At 32.6% G+C, this 17,489-nt stretch overlaps 2 protein-coding genes across 2 annotated transcripts in view; both read right to left on the bottom strand.

Moving 5' to 3' along the window:
* Window positions 1-10,779, bottom strand: part of LOC148597648 (AAC-rich mRNA AAC4 protein-like) — a 30,790-nt gene extending 20,011 nt beyond the window's left edge. The window contains exon 1 of the mRNA XM_088562315.1: window positions 10,692-10,779. Coding sequence (XP_088418441.1) covers window positions 10,692-10,703 — 12 coding nt within the window. The 5' untranslated portion in view covers window positions 10,704-10,779. The remainder of the gene's footprint in view (window positions 1-10,691) is intronic.
* A 590-nt stretch (window positions 10,780-11,369) lies between these two features.
* On the bottom strand, window positions 11,370-13,870 carry LOC148597647 (uncharacterized). The gene is made up of 2 exons (XM_088562051.1): window positions 12,822-13,870; window positions 11,370-12,687 (listed from the first exon to the last, which is right to left on the bottom strand). Exons 1-2 carry the CDS (start codon window positions 13,868-13,870, stop codon window positions 11,370-11,372), a joined length of 2,367 nt encoding a protein of 788 aa, XP_088418177.1.
* Window positions 13,871-17,489: the final 3,619 nt, after the last annotated feature.

Raw genomic sequence — 17,489 nt, 5'->3', positions numbered from 1 at the left:
AGACTGCTTTACCAATTCATACTCTGTATGACATGGAACACTGTCTATGCACAGTTTCTTTCTTTTATACCACGGATTGAAATTTCAGTGGGAATTTCAACTAATCAGAATTACTGTTCTATCATGTAGAGTATAGAGTATTTTGGCGGCAACTTACTTCTAATATAGTACTTCTGGGCTTGTAAATACAAATATACTAGCACAATTAATTGCTTGATAAGTAAACCACCGTAAATCGCCGGTTGTACTGATTAAAAAAAACAAAAAAAAAGGTGTAACATTCGCCGTTGATTGGATAGAAAATGTGCCGAATAGCCAAAGTGAAGGAATTTGTAATTTAAGTGTTTTTCTGAAGCTCTGAAGCAAATAGAATTTATTCACTTATTTATTTGTTTTTTTAGTGATTTAAGATGTGATTGCAGCATAAAAAGTTCAAAAAGTAATGTGGGGTCTTTTGTAATTATCAGTGCTAGTGCACATACATGTAACTAGAAACTTGTATAAAGCGGAGCTACTCTCCTTATGAGTTTTATTAGAACTATCAATTTAAGAATGTTTTTGAAAGATTTCGATGATTCTGTGATAAAATGTGACGCTGTTTGGGAATCTGCTGGTTTGGGCTCTCCACGGATTTTACAGATGCACCATGGATTGTACCATGCATCATCTTGATGTGTCTTTTGCTTCGTTTTCCTATAACATTAGAGTTCCTTCACTCACCTTGTCACGCATCCCCGTGCACCAACTAACTCCTTCCTTAACTGTATGGCGATCAGGACCGACGAAAAAAACAAAACACAATATGTTTACAATCAAGGCCGTGATAAAAGCAGGCTGCAGGTGAAGTTTCCAAGAGCGTTATAGTGTTGTACATGTACATCGTTGACCACCGTTACACGTATCTACGTATGTTGCCTTTTCCCTCATAACGGCCCATATATATAATGAATCGAGCTAGTTTGATATACTTTATATGCAAAAGGCGGATATTTTGAGATACATTTGAACTTGGGCAGGGCTTGGCTTTTATTGATGATAGTTAGAGATCTAATAAAATGGAAGGGACAGAAAGTGAGTATTGTTCACGATTCCAAAAGATCTATACACACTGATTACGTGTATATGAGTTGTTTAACGGTATTGTTGGGTAATATGGAAACAAAAAAAAAATGTAAACAAATAACATAAGGCTCTTTACTGAATATGCCCTATTCCTCCTACATTAACATACATGTATGATTGTAAGAAGCACATGTACCAAGCTTGTGCTTTGAAAATGAGTCGTGCAGTAAAAGCATAATACACAATTCGGTCAGTATTACATTATGTGCCTGTGCATATCGACACATTAAAATTAATGCATCGGGCTCAAATTTCAACCTTGTACATGTACATGTAGTTTATACATAAAGAAAAGTTAAAAGTATAGTAAGTTCGAATTTACATACTTCCATTGACTGATAAAAAGGCTCTCGGTGTTTTCCCTCAGAAATTCGGAGATGATACATGTATGGTACATGTAGTTTATAAGTTTGAAGGGAAATAACTACAGTAAGGGGATCCTTTTTATGCCATTTTTTTACTTCGGTTTTTTTTTGTCAATTTAAGAATCTTTTTGAAATATATTAGGTAGCCCTTAAAAGGGCTGTTTTATGTATGAAAATCTGGCATGTTCTCGGAGTCTGCGACCTTCTGACTGAATGGATGTTCTTTGGCATCTAAGTAAATATCTCTTCTTGGTTTGTATGGCACAAAAGCTGGTAGTTCACCAGTCCGAGCTAATTGCCTTCCCTCAAGAGTATTCAGGTACGAGAATCTAGGAGTTGGTTTCTCTCATTTTCCACCCCTGGAGACTGCTTTACCAATTCATACTCTGTATGACATGGAACACTGTCTATGCACAGTTTCTTTCTTTTATACCATGGATTGAAATTTCAGTGGGAATTTCAACTAATCAGAATTACTGTTCTATCATGTAGAGTAAAGAGTATTTTGGCGGCAAATTACTTCTAATATAGTACTTCTGGGCTTGTAAATACAAAGATACTAGCACAATTAATTGCTTGATAAGTAAACCATCGTGAATCGCCGGATGTACTGATAAAAAAAACAAAAAGAAAAGGGTGTAACATTCGCCGTTGAATGGACAGAAAATGTGCCAATTAGCCAAAGTGAAGGAATTTGTAATTTAAGTGTGTTTCTGAAGCTGTGAAGCAAATAGAATTTATTCACTTATTTATTTGTTTTTTAATGATTTAAGATGTGATTGCAGCATAAAAAGTTCAACAAGTAATGTGGGGTCTTTTGTTATTATCAGTGCTGGTGCACATACATGTAACTAGAAACTTGTATAAAGCGGAGCTACTCTCCTTATGAGTTTTATTAGAACTATCAATTTAAGAATGTTTTTGAAATATTTCGATGATTCTGTGATAAAATGTGACGCTGTTTGGAAATCTGCTGGTTTGGTCTCTCCACGGATTTTACAGATGCACCATGGATTGTACCATGCATCATCTTGATGTGTCTTTTGCTTCGTTTTCCTATATCATTAGTTCCTTCACATACCTGGTCACGCATCCCCGTGCACCAACTAACTCCTTCCTTAACTGTATGGCGATCAGGACCGACGAAAAAAACAAAACACAATATGTTTACAATCAAGGCCGTGATAAAAGCAGGCTGCAGGTGAAGTTTCCAAGAGCATTATAGTGTTGTACATGTACATCGTTGACCACTGTGACACGCATCTACATATGTTGCTTTTTCCCTCATAACGGCCCATATATATAATGAATCGAGCTAGTTTGATATACTTTATATGCAAAAGGCGGATATTTTGAGATATATTTGAACTTGGGCAGGGCTTAGCTTTTATTGATGATAGTTAGAGATCTAATAGGTTGTTAAAAACTTTATACATACTGAACTTGGTATTGACAATGCTCAAAATATTGAATTCTGTAATGTTCATAGGCTTAGACAAAGGGTTGACAGAAAGCCCAGGAACATTATTGCCAAGTTTGCTAAGTATAGTGACCATGAACGGGTAAGGTCAGCTGCCATTGATAAACTCAAAGGGAGAAGGGGCGTTGCAGTTTTCCAACAATACCCCACTGAAATAAGCAACAGGAGAAAAGAACTTATCCCGAAAATGATTGAGCTTAAGCAGCAGGGTAATCGTAATGTACGACTAGTATTGGATAAACTGTACGTTGGGAACCAGTTATTCAACAACCCCCTTAATGAACAGGCATTTCCTATGGACAATCAACGTCCATCTACTAGTAGACAACCTACTATACCTCCTCCAACTCAAGTGTCCAGGGAACCACCTCCGCAATTCTTTGGTCAGCCCGGAAACCAACGTGGTGACTTTTGCATCCCCCCTCCCGCTGGGGGTAGCTAGGAACTCGCTAACAGGAGTCGAACTGTGAACGTTGGTAGTGATGTGTTAAAAAACATACACGTATCGTGTTTAAATGTCTGTGGGCTCAAGTCCAAATTGTTGTGTCCAGAATTTTGTAATTTAATAAAGACAAATGACATTTTAATTTTTGTAGAAACAAAAACTGATAGTTATGATGATATTGAAGGCAATTTGCCAAAAGGTTATTTATGTTTTTCAAAATATAGGTCGAAATTTGTAAAGAAATCAGGTGGAATTGTAATTGTTTATCGAGAAGGGCTAAAAGATTTTTTAAAATTTCATATTACAAATTGTGATTTTGTTCAGTGGGTGGAAATCCAATCAGAAATTTTGAGTAGTGACAAAAATTTATTATTGGATGGAATTTATATACCTCCTGAAAATACTAAGTATGCTTCTAATGAAGCATTTACAGATATAGAAAATGAAATGTTGGTGTTAAACAGTAAAACAGATTGTAATGTCTGTCTTGTTGGTGATTTTAATGCTAAAACTAAGCTTCTGAATGATGTGGTTATACCAGAAGACTCTCTCTTTGAAATATTAGATGAAATTGTAGATGATGATGACCTATTGTCTTATGTATATGATTATCAGGTGTTAGTACAAAATAATATTCCTTTACAAAGGTATTCTACAGATCAGTCAGCTCCAAATAATTTTGGGTATAAATTGATTGAGTTTTGTAAAAGAAATAATTTGTATATAGGTAATGGTAGATTACCAGGAAATGACAACCAAGTCGGTATTAAAACTTGTAAAAATGTTTCATTAATTGACTATGTATTATTGTCTTCGCATTGTTTTGAATTGTTTAGTTTTTTTAATGTGAATGACTTTGATCCGTTATTTTCTGACGTACATAATTGTATTACGTTTTGTCTCAATGCTTCAGTGCGCACAGTTACTATAAATCCCACGCCTCCACCTTATAACTCACCTACGCATGTCCCTAGATGGGTGAGTAATAAGGAGAACCGGTTTATTGAATCGATTAATAATGACGTCACATGTCTAACTGAGTTACAAACAAAATTGGAAGAAATTCGGTCACAGGGTCAAGGTGAAGTGTCTGTTGATAGTTTAAACGAAGTTGTCCGTCAAATTGCTGCTTTGTTTAAAAAATCGGCATTGTCTTCATTTGGCAAACCAAAGCGCCGTAGTACCGAAAAAGAAAATCATAAAGTTTGGTTCGATAAAAAGTGTGCCGAATCACGTGCAAAATTTCATAAGGCACGGAATCGGTATAGTTTTATTAAGAATAGAGAAAACCGGGAGGCTCTTAAAAATGCGAGTAAACAGTACAAATCGCAAATGAATACGAGTTACCAAAATTATCAGCACAGATTCGAACAAGATTTACGTCTAACCTCCAAGAAAGATTCAAAAAAACTTTGGAAAATTTTGAATCGAGTAAGAAAAGGAGGAACAAATGCTCATAATAAAATCACTATTGAGCAATTGTACGAATACTTTAAATCGTTAAATAAAAATGACGATGATACGGAGTTTGATCCTGATGCTGATAGTTTTAATGTTGATGAAGATGTGATTGCCATTTTGGATTGTCCTATTACTGAAGATGAAATCAAGTTGGCAATTAAATCTTTAAAAAATGGTAAAGCGTCAGGTGACGATGACATTGTCAATGAATTTATAAAAAGTTCTATTGCCAATATGTTGCCAATATATGTAAAATTGTTCAATATTGTTTTAGATACGGGCTTGATACCTGATACTTGGTTGTCTGGAATTATTAAACCCATATACAAAAACAAAGGTGATCGGGATGATTTAGATAATTATAGAGCAATTTGTCTTACATCCAACTTGGGTAAAGTGTTTACCTCTGTGATAAATACTAGACTCAATAAGATGTCTGATGAATTTCGACTTATATCTGACTCTCAAGGTGGTTTCAGGAAAGGTTATAGTGCACAGGACAATATATTTATTCTTCACTCCCTCATTTCTCTATATCTTTCATCAGGTAAAAAATTGTACTGTGCTTTCATTGATTTCAGGAAAGCTTTTGACACAGTTTGGAGAGTTGGATTATTTCAAAAATTATTAAAAAATAATATTAGTGGGAAAGTGTTTAATGTCATTTTGAACATGTACACTAATATTAAATCATGTGTTAAAATGGGAGAACTTAAAACAGAATATTTCCCATGTGAAATAGGGGTCCGTCAAGGGGAAAAACTCTCTCCATTTCTGTTTGCCTTGTATCTAAACGATCTGGAAGAGTTTTTTACCGAAAACTCTATTTCAAGTTTACAATATCTAGATACAAAAAGTTTAGAAAATATAGGATTTTATATTAAATTGTTTATACTTCTATATGCAGATGACACTGTAATTTTTGCGGATACACCTGAGGAATTACAAACTGCTTTAGATGTATTTGAACAATATTGTGCAACTTGGAAGCTGACTGTGAACGTTTCAAAAACAAAAATTATAATTTTTTCTAAGCGGAAATCTACTAGAAGGGTACATTTTAATATTTTTGAGCAGAATATAGAAATATGTGATTCGTATACATATCTGGGTCTTATATTCAATTATAATGGTAATTTTTATAAGTCCAGAAACAAACTCGTAGAGCAGGCACAAAAAGCTCTTTATGCTCTTTATTACAAGGTAAATAACATAAGTATTCCCATAGATTTGCAATTGAAATTATTTGACTCATTAGTAGCCCCTATTTTAACCTATTCTTCAGAAATATGGGGCTTTGAAAATAAGTCAAATATAGAAAAAATTCAACTTCAATTTTGCAAGAAAATCCTAAATCTCCGTTCATCTACTCCAAATTTTATGGTGTATGAAGAGTTAGGACGATATCCTATTGAAATCAGCATCAAGCTTAAAATGATATATTTCTGGTTTAAACTTGTAAATAACACAGATAAATTATCTGGTAAATTGTATAATCTTATGTTCAATATGTATGAAAACGGTGATCGATCTTTCAAATGGATATGTTACATAAAATCAATTTTTGATGATATTGGATATAGTGAAATTTGGAATATACAAGGGAATGTTAATATCAATTTTCTTAAACTTCTTGTGAAACAGATCTTGCAAGACCAGTTCATACAGAAATGGTATTCTGATATTGATGTTTCGTCCAGAGGAAATTTTTATTCGAAGTTTAAAGTTGAGTTTCGTCTCGAGCCATACTTACTGAGACTCAAAAAATATCACAGAACAGTTATATGTAAACTTCGAACATGTAATATAAAATTTCCTATGGAAACAGGAAGATGGTACGGAACACCACAACATGAACGGGTCTGCACTTTATGTCGAACAGGTCTGGGGGATGAGTTTCATTATGTTGCTTTGTGCAATCATGATCTTGTAACCGAACTTAGAAATAAGTATATTCCAGGTTACTATACAGCCAATCCGAATGTTAATAAATTGTATGGAATGATAATGTATTGTAACACAAATGTATTGACTAACCTTTCTATCTTCATCGCAAAAGTTGCAAAACTTTTGTAGGCACACAGTAATCCCATATATAAATATATTTTTTTAAATTGTATACTAGTACACATATTGTCACATTAATCCGCTAAACCTATATGAGAGTTTGACTTTCTTTTATAAACGTGTTGTAAAATACAAACCACGTGATATAATTTCCGGTGATGATAAGGCTAAATGTACTTTTGAATTTCAATACATTTGTGTGACAATGAATTAGTGTATTTTGTTTTTGTGTATTTAAAAATATTGTCTGTTGTCTACTCATTTCGTTTCCATTGTAAATTGTATATATATATTCGCTCCTGTTCCGTAGCATGAACTACGGCTGAGTGTTTTTCTAAATAAAAGTAAGTAAGTAAAAAAAAAAAATAAAAAAATAAATAAAATGGAAGGGACAGAAAGTGAGCAGTGTTCACGACTCAAAAATCTATACACACTGATTACGTGTATATGAGTTGTTTGACGGTATTGTTGGGTAATATGGGAACAAAACAAAATGTAAACAAATAATATAAGGCTCTTTACAGAATATGCCCTATTCCTCCTACATTAACATACATGTATGATTGTAACAAGCACATGTACCAAGCTTGTGCTTTGAAAATGAGTCGTGCAGTAAAAGCATAATACACAATTTGGTCAGTATTACATTATGTGCCTGTGCATATCGACACATTAAAATTAATGCATCGGGCTCAAATTTCAACCTTGTACATGTACATGTAGTTTATACATGAAGAAAAGTTACTAGTATAGTAAGTTCGAATTAACATACTTCCATTGACTAATAAAAAGGCTTTCAGTGTTTTCCCTCAGAAATTCGGAGATGATACATGTATGGTACATGCGATTTATTAGTTTGAAGGGACAAAACTACAGTAAGGGGACCCTTTTTATGCCATTTTTTTACTTTGGTTTTTTTTTTCAATTTAAGAATCTTTTTGAAATATATTAGGTAGCCCTTAAAAGGGCTGTTTTATGTATGAAAATCTGGCATGTTCTCGGAGTCTGCGACCTTCTGACTGAATGGATGTTCTTTGGCATCTAAGTAAATATCTCTTCTTGGTTTGTATGGCACAAAAGCTGGTAGTTCACCACTCCGAGCTAATTGACTTCCCTCAAGAGTATTCAGGTACGAGAATCTAGGAGTTGGTTTCTCTCGTTTTCCACCTCTGGAGACTGCTTTACCAATTCATTCTCTGTATGACATTGAACACTGTCTATGCACAGTTTCTTTCTTTTATACCACGGATTGAAATTTCAGTGGAAATTTCAACTAAACAGAAATACTGTTCTATCATGTAGAGTAAAGAGTAATTTGGCGGCAACTTACTTCTAATATAGTACTTCTGGGCTTGTAAATACAAAGATACTAGTACAATTGTTTGCTTTATAAGTAAACCAGCGTAAAGCGGCTATCTGTACTGATTAAAAAAAAAAGGTGTAACATTCGCCGTTGAATGGACAGAAAATGTGCCGATTTGCCTAAGTGAAGGAATTTGTAATTTAAGTGTTTCTCTGAAGCTCTGAAGCAAATAGAATTTATTCACTTATTTATTTGTTTTTTAATGATTTAAGATGTGATTGCAGCATAAAAAATTTCAAAAAGTAATGTGGGGTCTTTTGTAATTATCAGTGCTAGTGCACATACATGTAACTAGAAACTTGTATAAAGCGGGGCTACTCTCCTTATGAGTTTTATTGGAACTATCAATTTAAGAATGTTTTTGAAATATTTCGATGATTCTGTCATAAAAAGTGACGCTGTTTGGAAATCTGCTGGTTTGGTCTCTCCACGGATTTTACGGATGCACCATGGATTTTACCACGAATCATTTTCTTGATGTGTCTTTTGCTTCGTTTTCCTAAAACATTAGTTCCTTCACTCACCTGGTGACGCATCCCCGTGCACCAGCTAACTGCTTCCTTAACTGTATGGCGATCAGGACCGACGAAAAAAACAAAACACAATATGTTTACAATCAAGGCCGTGATAAAAGTAGGCTGCAGGTGAAGTTTCCAAGAGCGTTATAGTGTTGTACATGTACATCGTTGACCACCGTTACACGTATCTACGTATGTTGCTTTTTCCCTCATAACGGCCCATATATATAATGAATCGAGCTAGTTTGATATACTTTATATGCAAAAGGCGGATATTTTGAGATACATTTGAACTTGGGCAGGGCTTAGCTTTTATTGATGATAGTTAGAGATCTAATAAAATGGACGGGACAGAAAGTGAGCAGTGTTCACGACTCCAAAAGATCTATACACATTGATTACGTGTATATGAGTTGTTTAACGGTATTGTTGGGTAATATGGAAACAAAACAAAATGTAAACAAATAATATAAGGCTCTTTACAGAATATGCCCTATTCCTCCTACATTAACATACATGTATGATTGTAAGAAGCACATGTACCAAGCTTGTGCTTTGAAAATGAGTCGTGCAGTAAAAGCATAATACACAATTCGGTCAGTATTACATTATGTGCCTGTGCATATCGACACATTAAAATTATTGGATTGGGCTCAAATTTCAACCTGGTACATGTACATGTAGTTTATACATGAAGAAAAGTTACTAGTATAGTAAGTTCGAATTAACATACTTCCATTGACTAATAAAAAGGCTTTCAGTGTTTTCCCTCAGAAATTCGGAGATGATACATGTATGGTACATGCGATTTATTAGTTTGAAGGGACAAAACTACAGTAAGGGGACCCTTTTTATGCCATTTTTTTACTTTTGGAAATATATTAGGTAGCCCTTAAAAGGTGTTCTGTCTTTAACATGTGTATTCGGTTGAATGTATATGTATTTGCAGATAGCTAACCAATACAATTGTTGAATAGTTTATTGTACTCAAATTGTATGTGTATGTGGTGAAAAGCTACAAAAGAAAAGAGAAAAAACTCATGTAATCTAGACCATGTGACATGTATGAATGACAAAAGCTCTATAAACATTAGAAAAAGCACAATAAAACATACATGTACAATATTATAATCATAAAAAAAACATGTCGAAGTGAATGTGTTTGTATTGCATGTTTTGATTGGTTTCGGTAGGCAAATATTCCATATCCACTATACAAAGAAGCTTATCTAATCTATGCTAGTCGAGATAACCTATTAATTTGGTGAACACATATGAGACTTACCACGCAATAATTTGGTGACGCATATGAGACTTGTTACTGTAAATAAACTCGCAGTTATATGTAATTGGACATACATGTATGTGTAAGCAGTCATGAAATTCCATACAAACTTTGGATTGGTTAATTATGAGCAGCAAAGTAGCCCTGCAATGGTCAGATAAGGATAACACTCTACTCTATTTTACAAGTTGAAAAATGCATAAAATATCTATATGTACATATACATGTAAAAGTGAAGGAAGTTTCACTCAAATAAAGGTTAAACAAACATGTCATAAAAAATCAATAATTATATGAATTATGTGGAATAAACTCTACCAAATATCATGACACACTTGCAAATATATTTCAACAATTTATCATAAAGAATAAACCTCAAAATTTCTCAAAAATAATTTCTTATAAATTTTACCATCATGGACAAAAGGGTCCAAGATCGGAAATGCATACCAACTTTTCGGTCAACCTTGATTCTGACAATTTCAAAGTTTTGAAAAACTACTTTATCGTTGACTTTGAAGGGTGGGGCTTGTTGAATGGATAAAACATTACTCAAATATGATAAAGAAACAAATGATTACTTACACTGTGTCCCATTATGGCTAAAAAAGCACAAAGTGCTACAAAAAATTTCACGTGGATGTCAACAGGAAATGTAAATAATCGAATGAAAATACTAAAACCCGGAAGACAAAATTCGATTATAACATATAGCACAAAATTTAAATAATGTGTGAAGCATTTTTTGGAATTAAACTTAATTAGTAAAATTTAATAAAAATGTATCAAATAAGATACAGCACACTCCTCGCCTGATATTAAAAATATCACTCTTTTCAAAATAACAATATTCAGAGTGAATTTAAAAGTTAGGCTATATAACCATAATTTGGTCTCAAAATGAGTTTTTCATCAAAGAAAAAATGATAAAGAAAAATAAATTCAAAAATTGAACTTGATACCCTTATAGTTCAAAGTACAAATACAAAACTTGAATGTATAAACCGTCAAAAGGCATATAACATGACAAATGGCATTAACAAAAGATTGACAATGTAGTTATTCTGGCAACAAAAGAATGACTTCATGAATTGGACGCGTGTATGTCTTTGCTTCTCCATTGACGACTACACGAACTACGACTTTGCGAACTAATCCATCATCACTAGGAATTGATTTCACAATGAGACCCATAGGCCAAGCTGATCTAGATAATTCTTTGTCCCGCACTAGAACTAAATCTCCTAATTTTATGTTTTCTACTTATAAATTCCACCTACGACGCTTCTGAAGAGTATTTATGTATTCCACTTTCCATCGCTTCCAAAAGATTGCAGAAAGATGCTTAACACGTTCCCACTGTTTACGAAACAATGAAACACGATCGACTTTCATATCATAATCTACATCTGCAGAATTATCCATTCCATCGACAACGCTTGGTGGAACTGGTGATTTCTGGGTAAGTATCATTGAAGGAGATAAAACGTATCGATTTTCTGGATCTGTTGATATCGGGATGAGTGGTCTAGAGTTCATTATAGCTGAAGCTTCTGCGAAGAAGGTAGTAAGAACCTCATGACTTAGATTACGTGATCCATATTCCAACATCATAGACTCAAATATTCGACGTGTAATAGCTATCATTCTTTCCCACACTCCTCCCATGTGGGAAGAATGGGGAAAATTGAAAATCCAAGTCGTTCCTTGTGTGTTCAAATACTTGCGCATGTGAGTGTCATCAACGTTGATGCAACTCAATCTCAGCTCGTTTACCGTACCCACAAAGTTAGTTCCTTTATCAGAACGAATGACCTTAACACTGCCTCGGATAGATGTAAACCTTCTGAGTGCGTTGACAAATGACAATGTAGTCATTTCCTCGACTACCTCTATGTGTGTCGCTCTAGTCGTTAAGCATGTAAACAAAGCACCCCATCTCTTACTATTATTAGCCGATCCTCCACGTGTGCGTCGGGTTACTACTTCGAAAGATCCAAAGATATCCACACCTACGTATGAGAACGGTGGCTCCCCATAACTCAACCTTTCTTCTGGGAGATCAGACATTTTCTGACTACTCGGTTCTGACCTTAACTTACGACATGTGACACATTTGAAGATAATTGACGAAACAAGTTTCTTCCCGCCTAAAATCCAATATCCAGCTGATCTGACTCGACCCTCTGTCGTGTGACGTCCTTGATGTTTGACTTCAATGTGGAATTTACGGACAATCAATGTAGTTGCTGGATGTTTTCCAGGAAGAATGATCGGATGTTTGAGTTGACCTTCTAAACCACTCGCTTTCCTTAGTCGACCTCCTACGCACAAAAGTCCATCCTTGTTCAAATACGGGTCCAACTGATAGATTTTGCTGTTTTTATCAATTGGTTTTGAGAGTGTCAGATTCTCGATCTCAGTAGAAAAGAACTTCCTTTGAACGTCCACGATTATAACACATTCAGTACTGCGAATCAAATCAATATCATTGCATTTACCAGAGTGCTCATCCTTGTGTTTCTTTATGAATTTACGAATCGTCACTAATGATCTTACAAGTCTATCCCAATCAGAAAATCTAGAATACAAGTCATCATTAAAACCTTGAACTGGATCTGTTACATCCGCCTTGATGTCACCTTGTTACAACGAATCTCAGAATCCTCGTCCGGATTAATTAGGCGGTGAGTGTCCTGATCAGAATTTGCCAACTTCGGTCCACATAACCAAGTACTATGTTGCATGTCAATTGGGTTGATCCCTCTTGTTCCAACATCTGCTGGATTTTCCTCACTACGAACATAAAACCACTGAGATGGATCACTGAGCTTTCTGATGTGTGCAACACGGTTTCCGACGTAAACGAAAAATCGTCCCTGATTGTTGTTTATGTACCCCAAGACCACACGACTATCACTGAAGAATTTAACCTGGTCGAGTTCGAGTTGTAATTGATCGATCGCTATCTGACTAACCTCTATAGCGAGCACAGCTGCACACAGCTCTAATCTTGGTATCGTGTGTCCACTGCGGGGTGTGACTTTGGATTTTCCTAATGCGAATCCAACTTTGGTTGAGTTGTTCCGATAAGTAACATGTAAGTATGAAACAGCAGGAATTGCAAGTTCTGACGCATCACAATAAGTAAGTAACTCTCGACTTACGGTTTCACTAAGGTAAGGAACTATTACTCTTGGAATTTGAAGCGATTCAAGATAATGTAAGTTTTCCTTCCATTTGTACCACTCTTGAAGTTGATCTTCGGTTAACGGTTCGTCCCAATCAACCGTAATTGCTACTATTTTCCTCAAGATTATCTTTCCACTAATGGTGACAGGTGATATGAACCCAAGAGGGTCAAAGAGACTATTCACTACAGACAGAATGCCTCGACGAGTTGCAGGTTTTTCGTCTGTCGATATACTGATCTTAAAGGTATCTGAGCCTAAATCCCTCAATAGTCCTAGACTACGCTGAGTGAGAGTGTCCTTTTCAAAGTCAAGATTTACCAAGCCTTTAGCGATGTCTTCGGATTTGAATGAGCTCATTACTTCTCCACTATTTGAGGCGAATTTATGGAGTATTAATTGTCCATGTACTTTCATTGCATCCTGTGTCCTAGAAACTAAGTCGATAGCTTCGTCAGCTGTTGAAAAAGACACCAGTCCATCATCAACGTAAAAATGGTTGATAATAAAGTCCTTAACATCGCTTCCATGTGTCTCCTCTGCTAAGCTGCCTATGCGTCTAAGACCATACATTGCGATTGCCGGAGAGGGGCTGTTGCCACAAAAACCTGAGGTAATCACGATCTTGCTCGTTGACCAAGAACGAATGGAACATTTGTTCAATATCTGCGACTATGGCGATCATTTCTTTTCTAAACCTGATGAGTATGCCCAAGAGACAATTTATAAGATCTGGCCCTTGTAGAAGTTGAGAGTTAAGTGAGATGCCTTGGTACGTAGCAGACGAGTCGAATACCCCGCGTATTCTGTCTAACTTGTGTGGGTGATAAACACCGAAAAGCGGTAAGTACCACCGCTCTTTATCTGGTAAAATATGGCATAATTTTGAAATTTTTGTACAAAATATGGGATAATTTTGAAATTTTGGTAAAAATATGGTATAATTTTGTAATTCTTGCACAAAATATGGCATAATTTTGTAATTTTTGTACAAAATATGGCATAATTTTGTCATTTTTGAACAAAAGATGGAATAATTTTATAATTTTTGAAAAAGTATGGCATAATTTTGTAATTTTTGTACAAATAATGGCATAATTTTGGTATTTGTTTACAAAATATGGCATAATTTTGTTATTTTGGAAACAAACATGGAATAATTTTGTCATTTTTAAACAAGATATGGCATAATTTTGTAATTTTTCTACAAAATGATGGATAATTTTGTAATTTTTGTAGAAAACATGGCATAATTTTGAAATTTTTGTAATAAATATGGCATAATTTTGTAATTTTTGTACAAAATATGGCATAATTTTGTAATTTTTGTACAAAATGATGGATAATTTTGTAATTTTTGTACAAAATATGGCATAATTCTGTATTTTTTTTTTACAAAATATGGCAAAATTTTGTAATTTTTGTACAAAACATGGCACAATTTTGTCATTTTAAAAATGATAAGGGATAATTTTGTAATTTTTGTACAAAACGATGGATAATTTTGAAATTTTTGTACAAAATATGGCATAATTTTGTAATTTTTGTACAAAATATGGCATAATTTTCTATTTTTTTTTAACAAAATATGGCATAATTTTGTAATTTTTGTACAAAACATGGCATAATTTTTTAATTTTTGTAATAATTATGGCATAATTTTGTGATTTTTGTACAAAATATGGCATAATTTTGTAATTTTTGTGATAGATATGGCATAATTTTGTTATTTTTATACAAAAGATGGCGTAATTATGTTATATTTATCAAATACGGCATAACTTTTCACTTTTGTTAGAAATATGGCACAATTTTGTAATTTTTGTACAAAATATTGCATAATTTTTCAGTTTTCGTACAAAATGATGGATAATTTTGTAATTTTTGTACAAAATATGGCATAATTATATATTTTTTATTTTACAAAATATGGCATAATTTTGTTATTTTTGTACAAAACATGGCACAATTTTGTCATTTTTAAACAAGATATGGGATAATTTTGTAATATTGGTACAAAATGATGGATAATTTTGAAATTTTTGTCCAAAATATGCCATAATTTCGAAATTTTTCTACAAAATGATGGATAATTTTGTCATTTTTGTACAATATGATGGATAATTTTGTCAGTTTTGTACAAAATATGGCATAATTTTGAAATTTTTGTACAAAAAAGGCATAATTTTGTCATTTTTAAACAAAATATGGCATAATTTGGTCATTTTTAAACAAAATATGGCATAATTTTGTCATTTTTAAACAAAATATGGCATAATTTTGTCATTTTTTGAAGAAATATGGGATAATTTGGTCATTTTTTAAAGAAATATGGCATAATTTGGTCATTTTTGAACAAAATATGGCATAATTTTGTCATTTTTTAAGGAAATGTGGCATAATTTGGTCATTTTTAAACAAATTATAGCATAATTTGGTCATTTTGTAAGGAAATATGGCATAATTTTGTAAAGAAATATCGCATAATTTGGTCATTTTTTTAAAAGAAATACGGCTTAATTTTGTAATTTTTTAAAGGAATATGGCATAATTTTGTCATTTTTTAAAGAAATATGGCATAATTTGGTCATTTTTTAAAGAAATATGGCTTAATTTTGTCATTTTTTAAAGAAATATGGCATAATTTTGTCATTTTTAAAGTAATATGGCATACTTTTGTCATTTTTAAACAAAATATGGCATAATTTGGTCATTTCTTAATTAATTAATTAATTAATAAATAAAAATTAAGCCATATTTCTTTTAAAAATGACCAAACTATGCCATATTTCTTTAAAAAATGACCAAATTAAGCGATATTTCTTTAAGAAATGACCAAATTATGCCATATATTGATTAAAAAAGAAATATGGCATAATTTGGTCATTTTTTTTAAAGAAATATGGCATACTTTGGTCATTTTTAAACAAAATATGGCATAATCTGGTCATTTTTTCAAAGAAATATGGCATAATTTGGTCATTTTTTTAGGAAAAATGGCATAATTTGGTCATTTTTTGAAAGAAATATGGCATAATTTTGTAATTCTTGCACAAAATATGGCTTAATTTTGGAATTTTTGTACAAAATATGGCTTTATTTTCCAAAATACGGCATAATTTGGTCATTTTTTGAAGAAATATGGCATAATTTGGTCATTTTATAAAGAAATATGGCTTAATTTTGTCATTTTTTAAAGAAATATTGCATAATTTTTGTCATTTTTAAACAAAATATGGCATACTTTGGTCATTTTTCAAAGAAATATGGCATAATTTGGTCATTTTTTCAAGAAATATGGCATAATTTTGTCCTTTTTTAAAGAAATATGGCATAATTTGATCAATTCTAAACAAAATATGGCATAATTTGGTCTTTTTTTGAAGAAATATGGCTTAATTTGGTAATTTTTTAAAGGGATATGGCATAATTTGGTCATTTTTAAAGAAAAAAGGCATAAATTGGTATTTTTTTTTAGGAAATATGGCATAATTTGGTTATTTTTGAAAGAAATATTGCATAATTTGGTAATTTTCTAAAGAAATATTGGATAATTTGGTAATTTTCTAAAGAAATATTGGATAATTTGGTCATTTTTTAGAGAAATATGCCATAATTTTGTAATTCTTGCACAAAATATGGGATAATTTTGTAATTTTTGTAATAAATATGGCATAATTTTGTAATTTTTGTACAAAATATGGCTTAATTTTTCAAAATACGGCATAATTTGGTTATTTTTTTAAAGAAATATGGCATAATTTGGTAATTTTTTTAAAGAAATATGGCTTAATTTTGTCATTTTTTAAAGAAATATGGCATAATTTTGTTATTTTTAAACAAAATATGGCATAATTTGGTCATTTTTTTAAAGAAATATGGCATAATTTGGTCATTTTTGAACAAAATATGGCATAATTTGGTCATTTTTTAAGGAAATATGGCATAATTTGGTCATTTTTAAACAAAATATGGCATAATTTGGTCATTTTTTAAGGAAATATGGCATAATTTGGTCATTTTTTAAAGAAATATGGCATAATTTGGTCATTTTTTTAAAGAAATATGGCATACTTTGGTCATTTTTAAACAAAATGTGGTCATTTTTTAAAGAAATATGGCATGATTTTGTCATTTTTTAAACAAATATGGCATAATTTGGTCATTTTTTAAAGAAATATGGCATAATTTG

This window comes from Perna viridis, chromosome 14 (genome assembly GCF_037379345.1).
Source record: "Perna viridis isolate PV_CMFRI_1.1 ecotype Kerala chromosome 14, ASM3737934v1, whole genome shotgun sequence".
Taxonomy (NCBI): Eukaryota; Metazoa; Mollusca; class Bivalvia; order Mytilida; family Mytilidae; genus Perna; species Perna viridis.
This window is presented reverse-complemented; position numbering and strand designations above follow the sequence as displayed.

What these genes read in the sequence shown, in the direction of transcription:
- LOC148597647 (XM_088562051.1), bottom strand. Translation starts at nt 13,870, where the DNA reads ATGTATGGTCTTAGACGCATAGGCAGCTTAGCAGAGGAGACACATGGA. An exon ending in ACTTGGTTATGTGGACCGAA is followed by an intron (nt 12,688 to 12,821) that starts GTTGGCAAATTC and finishes CTTGTATTCTAG; the next exon opens with ATTTTCTGATTGGGATAGAC.